The sequence below is a fragment of the Leucopleurus acutus genome, assembly GCF_964270905.1.
Source record: "Leucopleurus acutus genome assembly, chromosome: 1".
NCBI lineage: Eukaryota > Metazoa > Chordata > Mammalia > Artiodactyla > Delphinidae > Leucopleurus > Leucopleurus acutus.
The window spans coordinates 185,456,705-185,469,712 of NC_139142.1; the positions used below are offsets into that span (position 1 = coordinate 185,456,705).

The 13,008-nt window shown below is 38.5% G+C and overlaps 1 protein-coding gene across 26 annotated transcripts in view; it reads right to left on the reverse strand.

The window, feature by feature from the left end:
• CREM (cAMP responsive element modulator) overlaps positions 1–13,008 on the reverse strand; it is a 92,079-nt gene that overhangs the window by 35,598 nt on the left and 43,473 nt on the right. For 7 of the 26 annotated variants that reach the window (XM_082843665.1, XM_082843670.1, XM_082843657.1 and 4 more), the window contains 2 exons: positions 11,321–11,509; positions 184–219 (listed from right to left, as the gene is read on the reverse strand). The exons of 6 other annotated variants lie outside the window; for them this stretch is intronic. In XM_082843665.1, the coding sequence (XP_082699791.1) occupies positions 184–219; positions 11,321–11,509 (225 nt within the window). Of the gene's footprint in view, positions 1–183; positions 220–4,869; positions 4,974–11,320; positions 11,510–13,008 lie in introns of those variants that run through there. 13 more of the 26 variants (XM_082843647.1, XM_082843667.1, XM_082843663.1 and 10 more) reach the window with 6 other exon arrangements.

Genomic DNA, 13,008 nt, shown 5'->3' on the forward strand with positions numbered 1-13,008 from the left:
CATCTAACTCCTGACATGAAAAAAAAGTTTAGGTTTAGTGTCAATATTTCATGGGAAAGAAAATTCCTAGGACTCTCAACTCTGGTCAGTAACTTCATACCTCTCTTTGCAAGCTTTAAACACGGTACAGCAGAAAAAGCATGGGATTTGGATTCTGGGTTCTAGTCCAGCTGTGCCACTTACCAGATATGTGACTTGGGGCAAGTTCAGTTTCCTCATCTGTAAAATGGGGATACATGATCTCATTTAATACTCACAATAAACCCTATAATGTATGTCAAAGTGTCTAGCACAGTGCCTGGCACATGGTAGGCTTTCATCAAATGTTAGTTCCCTTCCTCTTCCCTTCCTTAAGTTCTGAAAGACAATGTTCCAAATTATGCTTATACTGTATAATTAAAAGACATATAACAACCATATTTTCCCCTGGAGTTTCCCTTCTAACAAACCTAGGTAATAGAATGACTGAAACGTATGGCTCTTATTCCTTATTCTGTTTAAAAAATATGCCCCTTAAAAAGCTTTTAAAATTTCTACTATATTTTATTATATCCCTTTAGAGAATAAATCATTAAAAGATAATATAAAATGTCCTTTTTAATGTGCATAATCATTTAAAAGAGAACCTCGAAGATGGAGGATCACAAAGAAACACGATACAATCTCATCAGACTGGTAATAAGAAAACTGAAAACCTCACAAGTAAAAGGTGTTTGTTTCTTTCTAACCAAGAAAGAAACAAGAAACTCAGCCAAATGCCTATCTTGATAGCTTCCAAAGTGAAACAGTTTATCAACACCCCAAATGATGGTGATATTACTTGCTTATTGGTTTATTGAGATCTCTGAGCACATCAGCTGAATAGAAACATTTTTCTATGTGCAGCTCCTCCCTTCATATGTCATTTTGCTCTGCGTCACTAATCCCAAACACACTGAAGTAACACGCAATGGAGGTGACTTAGGAGCCGTACTTGTTAGCAGGGGCTTCTTTCCCTGGCTCCAGCGAACCAAGGACATCTTCACTTTTCCTTTTGATCCTCTCCTCCCCACCACCACACCAGTACTCAAAATGCCCAAATCAGGCTTGTCCTCGCCTGGTGTCTCACACTGTCAAAAACTTTCCCTCCTCCATTGCTCCACTTTTTCCAGGAAAATGAAATCCTATATAAGTGTAACTAAGTACTGATCATTTTCAAATTTGCTACAATTACTATAACAGACAGACCATGTGGAATTAAGCCAGTACTATTTTTTATGTTACACATATAAGGGACCTTCCTGAGTTGTTTATTAAGTGAAACTCTTAAAGTGACAAAAAAAAAGTCTATGTAAAAAGATGAAATTATGAATATTGAAATTTAAGGTTCTCTATAATAGCAAATATATGCTCTATTGTCCTATGAGAGTAATAATAAATATTCTAGAAAAAATCCATTTTGACTGCTTAACATGATGCTAACTTCATTTTGCATGTTTTATAAGCAGTGTATAGTATGCTATTATAACTCATCTAACCGTAGCATTAATTTACCAATGTCAGGTGGATTTTGAGCAGCAATGTAATATGGTGTGAACAGAACCAGACAAGGAGTCTGAAAACCCAAACGGGTTCACCACTTGCTAGCTTTGTGAGCTAGGAGAGCCTTTACCCACTCCGATCCGATCCCTGTTCAGTTACATGCAAATGAGTGTAACAATATCTGCGCTAAGTGCCTCAGTGAGAATGCATGGAAAGTGCTTCTCCTCTCCGGTATTTAAACATGGTTTCTTCATTGAGGCTTGCCCTGATCCTTTAACCCATATTACTGCTTCCTGTGGGTCTCTTGTGATCTGACAGCTTCTTTGATAGCACTCACCCCATAAGTGATATTTTTAATTTTAAAGTTTATGTAAATGCAAAGCATCATCATAATTATTTTATTAGGCAACGTATTCATATAGGCATATAAAACTGGACAAAGTGAAACAATTATCCTAAACTATATTTCATTAAAAATTTTTCAGAAACAGTGAGGAAATAACACAGAGGCAATTTCAGTATACCTTCCACACAGGTTTGGAGTTTTATGGAAACTTAAGGTAGATGAGTGACTTCTTGTTTTCATTTCCAACATGATTATAACTTGCTTCGCTACCAACTTCAAGAAGCTGTTATAACTTGATCCAAAACATTCCTTTACGTGAGAATTTCCAAATAAAAACCTTTTCCAGCAGCCTCTTTTCACACAGGTAAAATGCATCCTTATTCACTAAGATACTGTTTTCCAAATTTGAATTAAGTTGTAATATTTGTTTTTTAACAATTCAGAAATCCAGGCTGAATACAATTCATCAGAGTTTTTTAGACTTGGAGACTAAAGGGTATGGAATTAGGCTCCTAAACATAATCAGCTTATGAACAAAGCCAAGAACTATTTCTAATAAAACTTTAAACTATACCCAACAGAATCAATAATATAATTCTATAAACCAAAGATATTCACTTTCACATTCGATTCTATGATCCTGTAAGCAAATGCTCCTAAAACCTTTACCAGGCCAGTCATTATTTTGGAGCCTGAGTTTGGTCCAGATCAGCTTTTCAAACTATAAGTTGTAGACCATGAGTAATTCAGTAATTAATTTCATGGGTCAAGAATAGCATTAAAAAAAGAATGGAATAGACAAGTATGAGTACATCACATAGAGTAAGGATAAGCACTATTTTTGAAACTTGTTTTATATAAATGTACTTGTTTTATATAAATACACACACACACACACACACACACACACACACACACAAGGTCTATGGCATCATGCTGTAAAATGTGGGTCATAGTCAAAAAGTTTGCAAGTCAAATATCTAGCTCGGTCCACTTGGTTGCAATCCACACGGGGAGGGGGCGGAACTGGGACTCCAAACGTGGGCCCCAAAGCTGCTCTACTACACCTTGAAAAGGCCCCTTAAATCCTGTGCTCTTTGGGCTCCTCGAAAAAGCAAATAAAATATGCTTTTCATTTTCAAATAGCATTTTCAGTAGAATTGATTCTGTGAGAACTGACCAGATTTCCAAAAATAATGATTTCCAAAGGCACAAAGAGGTCTTGCGAAAAAAGTGACATTTAAAAAATTTCAGCATTCTGAAAAATTTAAACTAGAATGGGTAAATCATGTATAAGCATTATGGGTAAAACTGTGAAAAAAAATATTTTCAAGGATAGTGGTATGTTCACTCTGTAAACATAAACGCATAAAAATGTTCATTTATTTTCAAGCAATGGTTAAACATTTATGTAAATTTTTACTTTAAAATTTAATATTTAAATATATTCTGGGTATTCTCAAATCATTTATTTTTTGTTATAATTCTCTCTCATGTTTGGACATGAAAATTGGAATTAAAGGCTTAGTAAAGAAAGATATAAGGGTGGGAGGGAGGGAGACACAAGAGGGAAGAGATATGGGGACATATATATATATGTATAACTGATTCACTTTGCTATAAAGCAGAAACTAACACACCATTGTACAGCAATTATACTCCAATAAAGATGTTTAAAAAAATAAAAAAGATATAAACCAACTAATAATTTTTAGAAAATCATGTATGCATAAAAATGCCTTTTGGTTCTAAGAATCATATGACATGCAGTATCTGAGATTATTTTAAGTCCATCTATATCTTACAATAAATCTGTTATGTGAGGGCTTCTGCATTCTATAGCCCCTCTAAAACCTCACGAAAACTTCTTTGAGAAAAACAATTTAACACAGGCTTTACTTGCTCAAGACAATGGAATGTTCCCATCCGGAAGAGAGCCGAGACCCACTAAGTGAAGAGATAAGGTGTGGTGAAGCTGTTTACAGTCACCCACTCTTCAGGAATTCAACTGCGAGCTTAGCACCAGGCTGGCACTCAACTGCCGGTAACTAAGTCACCAGCATTACCTGTAACTGAGGGCACCACCCCCGGGAAGAACTGCAGGTGGGGCGGGTGGGTGCGGGTCGGCACTGAAAGATGCGCATTCCCCGGACCCGGCGCTAGCGGGCACTCCGGCCCCGCCAGGCACACACTTACCTCGAGCGGAACGTTAAGGCGAGGCTCACGGGACCTGCTAGGGGTCTACGGGCGCCGGCGGAGAGGGTGGCAGCCCCCACCTGCGTGCGGCCGGGCGGAAAGAACTGAGTCAATCACAGCGTGACTCGGACTGACGTCAGCGTGCTGCCTGCCTGCAGTTTAACTTTCCACTGCCCGCCGCACCGATTCCAGGAAATGTAATGACGTCGGCCCTTTGAACCCGGTTAGCTGAGAAGCAGACCATTTTAAACAGGACGGAAGGAACGGCAGGCTCACAAACACCCCTGACGCGCTGTGTTTCCTATTCTGTCTTGCAGCTACATTTGAACACAGCAAGAAAATCGGAAGCTTACTTTTTTTTTTTTTTTACAACTTGAACAAAATGTGTGTTTGACTTGCAGCTGCACTGGATCTGCAACAGGTTGCAGATGAATCAACAGCTTATTTTAGTAGAGCAAATGGAGACGGGGGGGGGGGAGGGAGAGAGAGAGAGAGGGGGGAGGGAGGGAGGGAGGGAGGGAGGGAGGGAGGGGGAGAGGGGGAGAGAGAGAGAGAGAGAGAGAGAGAGAGAGAGAGAGAGAGAGAGAGAGAGAAAGGGGAAGCAGCACAGTACTGAGCAAAGAAGCGGTTACACTCAGATGCCTTCACAGAGTGCCGAGTATATTCGGTTACAGATTAGAAGGAACGTCTTACTCCTCAGCTACTAGAAAGTTAATACTTTTTGAAACACTCAGAGGCTCCTAAATAATTTTTCTAAACTTCAAAAACAATCTTGCGGAATTTCAATCCCTCTTTAAAATTCTTACCTGTTTCGTCTCCAGTTACAGCCATGATGGGCTTCTGCATACAGAACTGTCTTGCTTCCCCTATCACAGGACCACATAAAGTGTTCCAAACCAGCAAGCATGTGCAGGGTAAGTAGGAGTACTGACATCACAGTGACCTCACTAGCTATCACTGCCATCAATTTGCTTTGTCACAGACGAGCTCACTGAAACCAAACCCTATATAAACCCTTCCTGTAATAAATCATCTCAATGTTCTTGTTTCTTATTTTTACATAAAAATCGAGTTGGGCTCTGGCAAAAAATACATCTCATTAGCATTAAAAGTTACATGGCTATTTCTTATGGGGCTACTTTTAAATTATTGTTCTGTCCAACGCTTCTAAGTAACCAAAGTAGGCATATAGCTTATATATTTTTTGTAACTCATAGGAGAAAAAACACAGATTTAAAAACAACAACTGACAATCAACCCAGAAAAACGCTGTGAAACACACAGAAGTGTATTTCAGACACTTCTAAATTCACCAAGAAATACCCAGCCACCTTAGTTTACTTGACACATTTTTATTTGCTACAATGACATAAAATCCAGCTGTGTATAAGATGACATAGAATTTGCTAATTTCACTTGAAGGGCATACATACTGAAATTTTTAAAATTCACTGTGCCAAAAGCAGTAAGTATTATATAGCATTCCTCCATGAACATTATGGAACCACATGAATTTGCTGATATTTAACATTTGGGGGCCACAAAAACAGTAATTTCATGTGGCTCAATCTAATGCACTATTTTGCTCAATTAAAATCCTTTGAAAGAATTTTGTGATTTAAAAAAATTCATAAATAAATCACAGTTACTATTCATAAAATTTAAAAAATATATCCAGTTTCATTTGGATCACTTAATGAAGGTTCAGCACATGAAGAGCTGGATCACTATTGGAAATTTAACAATTACAAAGTTAGGCCAAAGAGTGGCACATGTTCAACAGTAAAACAGACCACAGCCCAGGGGAAAAACTGATCTGCATCTCTACTGCACAAAAAGAAGTGACATGTCACTGATCTTGTATCTTGATCAATGGGTTTACAAAGCCCATTCCCTGTATGATTAGGATCCAAACCATTCTTATGTCAGTGAAAGGGCATTCCACCACATTCTTGCCTTATTCAATGAAGTACCTCTAGTAAGGCAGGGACTTCACATTCAGAGGCTTAGGAGGCGAAACATAAGGGAGGATCCATGTTTACAGTAATTCTCCAGGGCACATAAACTGAAGACATCCTGGCTAAGTAAAAAAGTCTGGGGACCAATGGAGAGTCCATGAAGGATTCTTTTCCATCCCAGCCACACCTAAGGGCTTGGTCCCAAGACTACTAGTCAACTTTATTTCAAATTTGAGAAAGTTCAAATTGATTTTAATCTCAACATTTCTTTACGGACTTCCCTGGTGGCACAGTGGTTAAGAATCCACCTGCCAATGCAGGGGACACGGGTTCAAGCCCTTGTCCAGGAAGATCCCACATGCCGCGGAGCAGCTAAGCCCGTGCACCACAACTACTGAACCTGCGCTCTAGAGCCCACGGGCCACAACTACTGAAGCCCGCATGCTCTAGGGCCTGCATACCACAACTGCTGAGCCCGCATGCTGCAACTACTGAAGCTCGTGCGCCTAGAGCCCATGCTCCACAACAAGAGAAGCCACCGCAATGAGAAGCCCACGCACTGCAACAAAGAGTAGCCCCCGCTCACCGCAACTAAAGAAAGCCTGCGCACAGCAACGAAGACCCAATGCAGCAAAAAACAAATAAATAAAAAACCCACATTTCTTTAAATTGGCTCTTAAGTGCTCAATAACTAATAGTGGTAAAAAAGGGTAAAGGAAGGAAAAGAAGAAGGGGGGTTGGTTGCTTGGCTGACTACTGCTATTGGTACGGTTTTAATAAATCCCCTGGACCAGATAAACTCAGTTAATCAACACACAGGAATAGTAACATTTTCACAGAGGGAGTGTATTTCACTGTCATTCACTAAATGGTTATTGAACATTTATCATACGCCAGGGACTGTGCTAGGGACTAAAGATACCTGTCCAAACAGAAGTCACCATGTGGGCAGGACACAGAGAGTCACAATATGGTGGGATACATGCCCTAAGAAGGTGCAGGGGTCACACCAGACAGATTTGGAAGGTAGAGGAAGGTTTCCTAAGGAAGTGCTATCCCACATGAAACCTGGATAATGCACATGATTGTGGAGGTGTTCCTGTCAGGGCACAAGGCTCTGCATGAGGCCCCTAGAGCGGAGAGGGGCCATGGCATGTCACAGGAAATGAAAGAAATTCTGCACAAAAGAGGGAGAAGTTGAGGGAGAAGCCTAGTAACCTAGTAACGGATTAAACAGAGGTATGGTCTTTGTTAGGGATTCTGACTTTGTCTAACAAGTAACAGGCATTCACTGAAGGATTTTGAGCAGGAAGCTGACGCAATTACATGCATATGAATTTTAGAAGCCCCACCCCTAAGTGTAGAAGTGAGCACACAGTGGGGAAAGGGAAATGCTGGAGGCAGAGACTTTGTTTTTAAGAAATACTAGTAGCTCCCAGAATCATTGGGAGGCATCAACAAAGGGAGCCTAGCTAAACTTTCAGGAGCAACTCCCAAAAAACCAGGCCAAAAAAGGAGCTGCTGTCTCTGGCATGATTAGGAAAATCAGGATGCTGTTCTACAGCTACCAGCTTCCAGGCAGCCACCTGGCAGGGACTAGGGATCATGGTAACACAGGTCAGAGGGCATGGCAGCCGGAACGAGGACTATGACGGTAGGGGTGGAGAGGACTGAAGAGACGTGTGCTACAGGAAGAAGAATGGATGGAGAAGGGGTGGGAGAGTGATGGGTGACACCCAGGTTTCTGCATGAAGCAACAGGATGGAGAGTTACTGAAATAGGGTAACAAAAGGAGAACTGGGGTGGGAAAAATGGATGTGGGGTTTTGGACTTCAGGCGTCGGAGATGTGTGCCATGGGCAGGGATGAGGTCATCCAGGGAGGGCAATCAAGTAAGGTGGAAGAGGGCGCGGGATGCAGCCCCAGTACCACCACCAGCACCTACAAGCTGGGCAGAGGCGACTGGAAGAAGGGGTACAAGCATCCAGGAAGTGAAGGAAGCAGAGGTCGGTAGTGCTAAATGCTGTGGAGGGATCAATCAAGATGAGGGCAGAGACTCACAGAAAAACTGCTGTGACCTTTCAAGGAGATGACAGGGTGGAAGGTGGACAGAGTAAGACAAGAATACTCATGGACCCAGCTATGTTTAACAAAAAACTAGAACCCCTGGCCACCATTATTTTTAAGATGGAGAAGGTGAAGAGAAAAGAAAAGGAAAAGAAAAGGCAAGGAGAAAGAACAAGAGGAATAAAGATTGGAAAGGAAAAAAGAAACATCTTACTTGTATTTGATACAAACATTCATGTAGTATCACAGGGAGATTCACCAAGATTCAGCATATTATTAGAAGTAATTAGAGTTTAGAAAGGTTCATAGATAAAAGGTAAACTTAAAAAGATCAATATTTCTCTATACCAAGAACAACCAGAAAATGTAACAGAAAGCTACCACTCATAATAGCAAAACAAACAAACAAACAAAAAACCCAAAAAAGCAAAACCCTAATGGGTTAAACATTTAAAAACTAACTGAACAAAAAGTATGGAGAAAATTTCAAACTGTTAAAAGAAGTTAAGATCTGGATAAGTGAAGACATTCTGTGCTCTGTTGGTGGGAATGTAAATTGGTGCAGCCACTATGGAAAACACTACGGAGGGTCCTCAAAATTAAAAATAGAACTACCATATGATCCGGCAATCCCACTTCTGGGTATTTATCTGAAGAAAATAAAAACACCAATTCAAAAAGATATCTACACCTCCACATTCACTGCAGCAATATTTACAATAGCCAAAACGTGGAAACAATCTAAGTGTGTCTATCGACAGATGAATGGATAAAGATGTGGTGTATATATTATACAATGCAATTTTAATCGGCTATAAAAAAGAAGGAAATTCTGCCGTTTGTGACAACATAGATGGACCCTGAGAGCAGCATTATGTTAAATGAAATCTGTCAGAGAAAGACAAATACTGTATGATATCACTTATATGTGGAATATAAACAAACAAACAAACAAAAAAATCCCAAACTCATAGACACAGAGAACAGATTGGTGGTTGCCAAAGGTTGGGAATGAGGGGTGAGCAAAAAGGGTGAAACGGGTGTCAAAAGGTACAAACTTCCAGATATAAAATAAATAAGTCCCAGGGATGTAATAATGTATAGCATGGCGACCACAGTAAACAATACTGTGTTGCATATTTGAAAGGTGCTAAGAGTAAATCTTTTTTTTTTTTTTTTTTTTTTGCGGTACGCGGGCCTCTCACTGTTGTGGCCTCTCCTGTTGCGGAGCACAGGCTCCAGACACACAGGCTCAGCGGCCATGGCTCACGGGCCCAGCCGCTCCGCAGCATGTGGGATCTTCCCGGACCCGGTTGCGAACCCGCGTCCCCTGCATTGGCAGGCGGACTCCCAACCACTGCGCCACCAGGGAAGCCCCAAGAGTAAATCTTAAAAGTCCTCATCATAAGAAAAAAAAATTTGTAACTATATATGGTTAAGGATGTTAACTATACTTATTGTGGTGATCACTTATTGTGACTACAAATGTCAAGTCATTATGTTGTACACCTGAAACTAATAAAATGTTATGTGTCAATTACACCACAATGAAAAAAGACTTCAGTTCTCCCTAAATTAATGTATAAATTCAATGTAATTTCATCAATGGTTTTATTATTATATTACGTTATTATTATTTGGAAACTCAAACTTGTTCCAAATGCATATGAGAGAACAATAGTTCACAAAAGCTAAAACAGCGCTAAAAAAAAGTTAAAAAGACAAAAAAGGGGCACTTGTTCTGTGACAACAAAACTAGAGTGGTGCTGGCACGCAGAACAGAGAATGCTGAGACAGATCGGGGCTGCACGAGGCCTACTTACTGCACAGTTAATAATGCCCATAAGTCAGCGGGGAAAGGACAAACCGTTAGCAGGGAAAACTGGCGCCATACGCGGGGAAACAATAAAAATGGGTTCCCACTCGACACTATACACAGAGGTGGACCGCAGGTAGATTAAGGACATAATGTGAGAGGTAACACTGTAAAGCTAACAGAATCAATGCAGAAAAAAATCTTTGTTACTTAGGGAAGAAAAAGAGTTCTTAAAACCCCCAAAGTATAAAACTTATGTATGTATTAACGACGCAAAACACAAAACATTTTAAAAAACTCTCCTTCTTAAAGTATCAGTAGTTTTTAGTAGATTTTCCATATAAAAAAAATAAAATTGGAAGAAATAAGCATTCTTTATGATTTTTCACAAAAGATGTATTTCATATTTAGACATATAGGGTTCATGAGTACTGGGGAAAAAGAATGGGTACTTTAAATTTATATTTAAAAGAAAACATTAAAGCACTGGGTAAGTACTATGGATTTTTTTTTTTTACTCCATAAATGTCACCACTTTGGCTCTTCATACACTTTTATTATAGTCCATATAATACCTAAGAGTAAAGCTCCCCAAATACCTAAGAGTAAAGCTAATTATCAAGAGATTCATCAATTATAATCTGCTTTTTTCTATACTTGCAAGACTTTCAAACTAAAAGAACTGATATTGCTTCCTTTGAAATTAGTGCAAATAGACCAAGGGGAATAGAATTAAACTAAAACACAGGATTTTTGAAAGTTGTATTGAACACATTATAGTTATTTGAGCACAACTGAATGAAATTAAAATAATGTATAATTCAATTTTAACTGAAATCTTAGGTTACCCTAAAAACTTAGGGCTACATCCCAACTGCTTTATTTCACTACTCAGCTTTCATTAAGAGGTAGAACAGGTACCTCAGAATTCAAATATACTAAGAATGGTCTAAAGAAAGAACAAAGTCAGCATTTGTTTTGAAATGAGATGTCTAGAAAGCAGACTTGAGTATAACAACTGGGGAAAAACCCAAATTCAGTGCCTCAAGGACTGGATACTTAAATCTTCCTACACTAGGTAATAAAAACATACTCAGTACATTTCTAACCCCCAAATGAAGAATATTTACTTAATTAAAAACTTCATTCATGTTTTCAACTCCTTTTTTCCATTATGCTACTCTGAATTTAACTTTTCTTAGAGCCAATAAAATCTGCTAAAAATTGAAAACTGTATAATTTATTTAACTTATTGTTTAATATACTAAAGTATTTCTTCTCCAAGCCTTTTTAAGTCCTCCCTCCCTCCCCCGAAAATCTACCTCCTGTATATTTCAGAAAACTATGAAAACACCACTAAATGGAGTGCTATAGTAACCCATGGGTATTCTAAATGTATTAGATGAATGACATATACCTTGAACCACCACCTGGCTGCCTGGGACAAAGAACTGCTGTGTGCCATCTGCTGACTGTGTTGCGTACTGTACAATTGTAGCACCTGGCGGAGGAGCTCCTGAATTTGTCATTGTTAATGCCTGCAGTCCCTGAACACCATCAGATCCTGGGTTAGAAATCTGGATTGCTTCACCTTGGGCTATAGCAACTTAACAGAAAAAGAAAAGAAAAATTAGAGAATTTCAAGATTCATTTTTAATAATCCCATATAGGAAGAATATACTCTGGATCTATTTATTACCAAAGCTTCTCATTCTCAAGTTATCCTTAATTCTCTATGCTGAATTGGTAAGGGGCTCCTCCTTCATGGGGCAACACTCTGAAAAAGCTCAAAACACTTGAAAATATCTTATTTTCAGAACTGTTTGAAATACACAGAACTCATGGAGTTGTCCTCCTCTCTGGCATCCATCCAACTAAATTATTTAAGAGGAAGAGTGGAGATCAGACAGGGAGAAAGTCCAGGTTTTGATTTTCTCCAGTCTTTCATATATTTTCAGTTATAGATAAACAACATTCTTCTAACATTTAAGAAATGGTCAGTTAAATTCCATTGAGCATTATGAGTACAATGAATTTATAATTTGTTCAGGTAACTACTTGTCTAATTTATCATCAAAAGAAAGTAGCTTTTATAGCTTTTTATAGCTTTAAAACATATATTTATTAAAATATACATTTCTATATATTTCTATACTTATTAAAACCTATATATATTTTTAGACTTGAGGTTTTAAAGCTCAAGTCTACAAAACTGTAACCTTTGCCATTTTGACTATGTCAGGAGAATCCTGAAATATAAAATGTTAAGTTGGAAAGAACCTTAAAAGGTAACTGTATTGAAAGACTTCGTGCTACATTTACCTCTACCAAGTGTCTTGAACTGTAGCTAATGGCAACAGATATGAGGTAGACTTCCTTTAAATACTGAGACTTGCCAGCCATGTTTAAAAATTAACTTATTAACAGAAAGTTTCAAAAGAATAATTGATCAAATGTTATGTTTTTAAATTTCACTCTAATGGACAAATAAGTACTATTTAAAATATCTGAGAGTCCTATATATTTTAACATAAAGATGACAACTCCATGATTTAATTTAAACATTAGAGGTTAAGTGGAACAAGGGCTATTCTTTAAAAAAAAATCACATATAAACCAGCTAGTTAGACTTTACAATGAAGATAAAAATGACACATAATCAGAATAACGCAACACCTATAATTCAATGTAAATGTCTTACAGGAATGCTGTAGTAGTGTCTAAAATATAGTCTGAATATTTCTGAGTCATTCCCTAACTTTGTAACGGCATCTAAGCAAAGGTGACAATCTGATCGAATAAAACTATCAGAACTATTGGTAAGATTAACAACCACCACCACAACAAATCTTCAGTTCTAGGGCCAACACAGAAAGATGGGTTAACATTTTAAAAAGATTTCAACACAGAGGCGCGGTCTGGTTTTAGTTTGTTGGCAGGCTGCTATACGATTGACAGAAACTAAAGAATCAGTTACCAAAATGTCAACAGCGCTGTGGTTGAGAAACTCTGAAGTAACCTCACTTTATTTGTCTGGCTCATCTAGAGCATTATATTCCGTACACATTTTAAAAACAAGATTTCACCATGACTCTCCAAAGATTT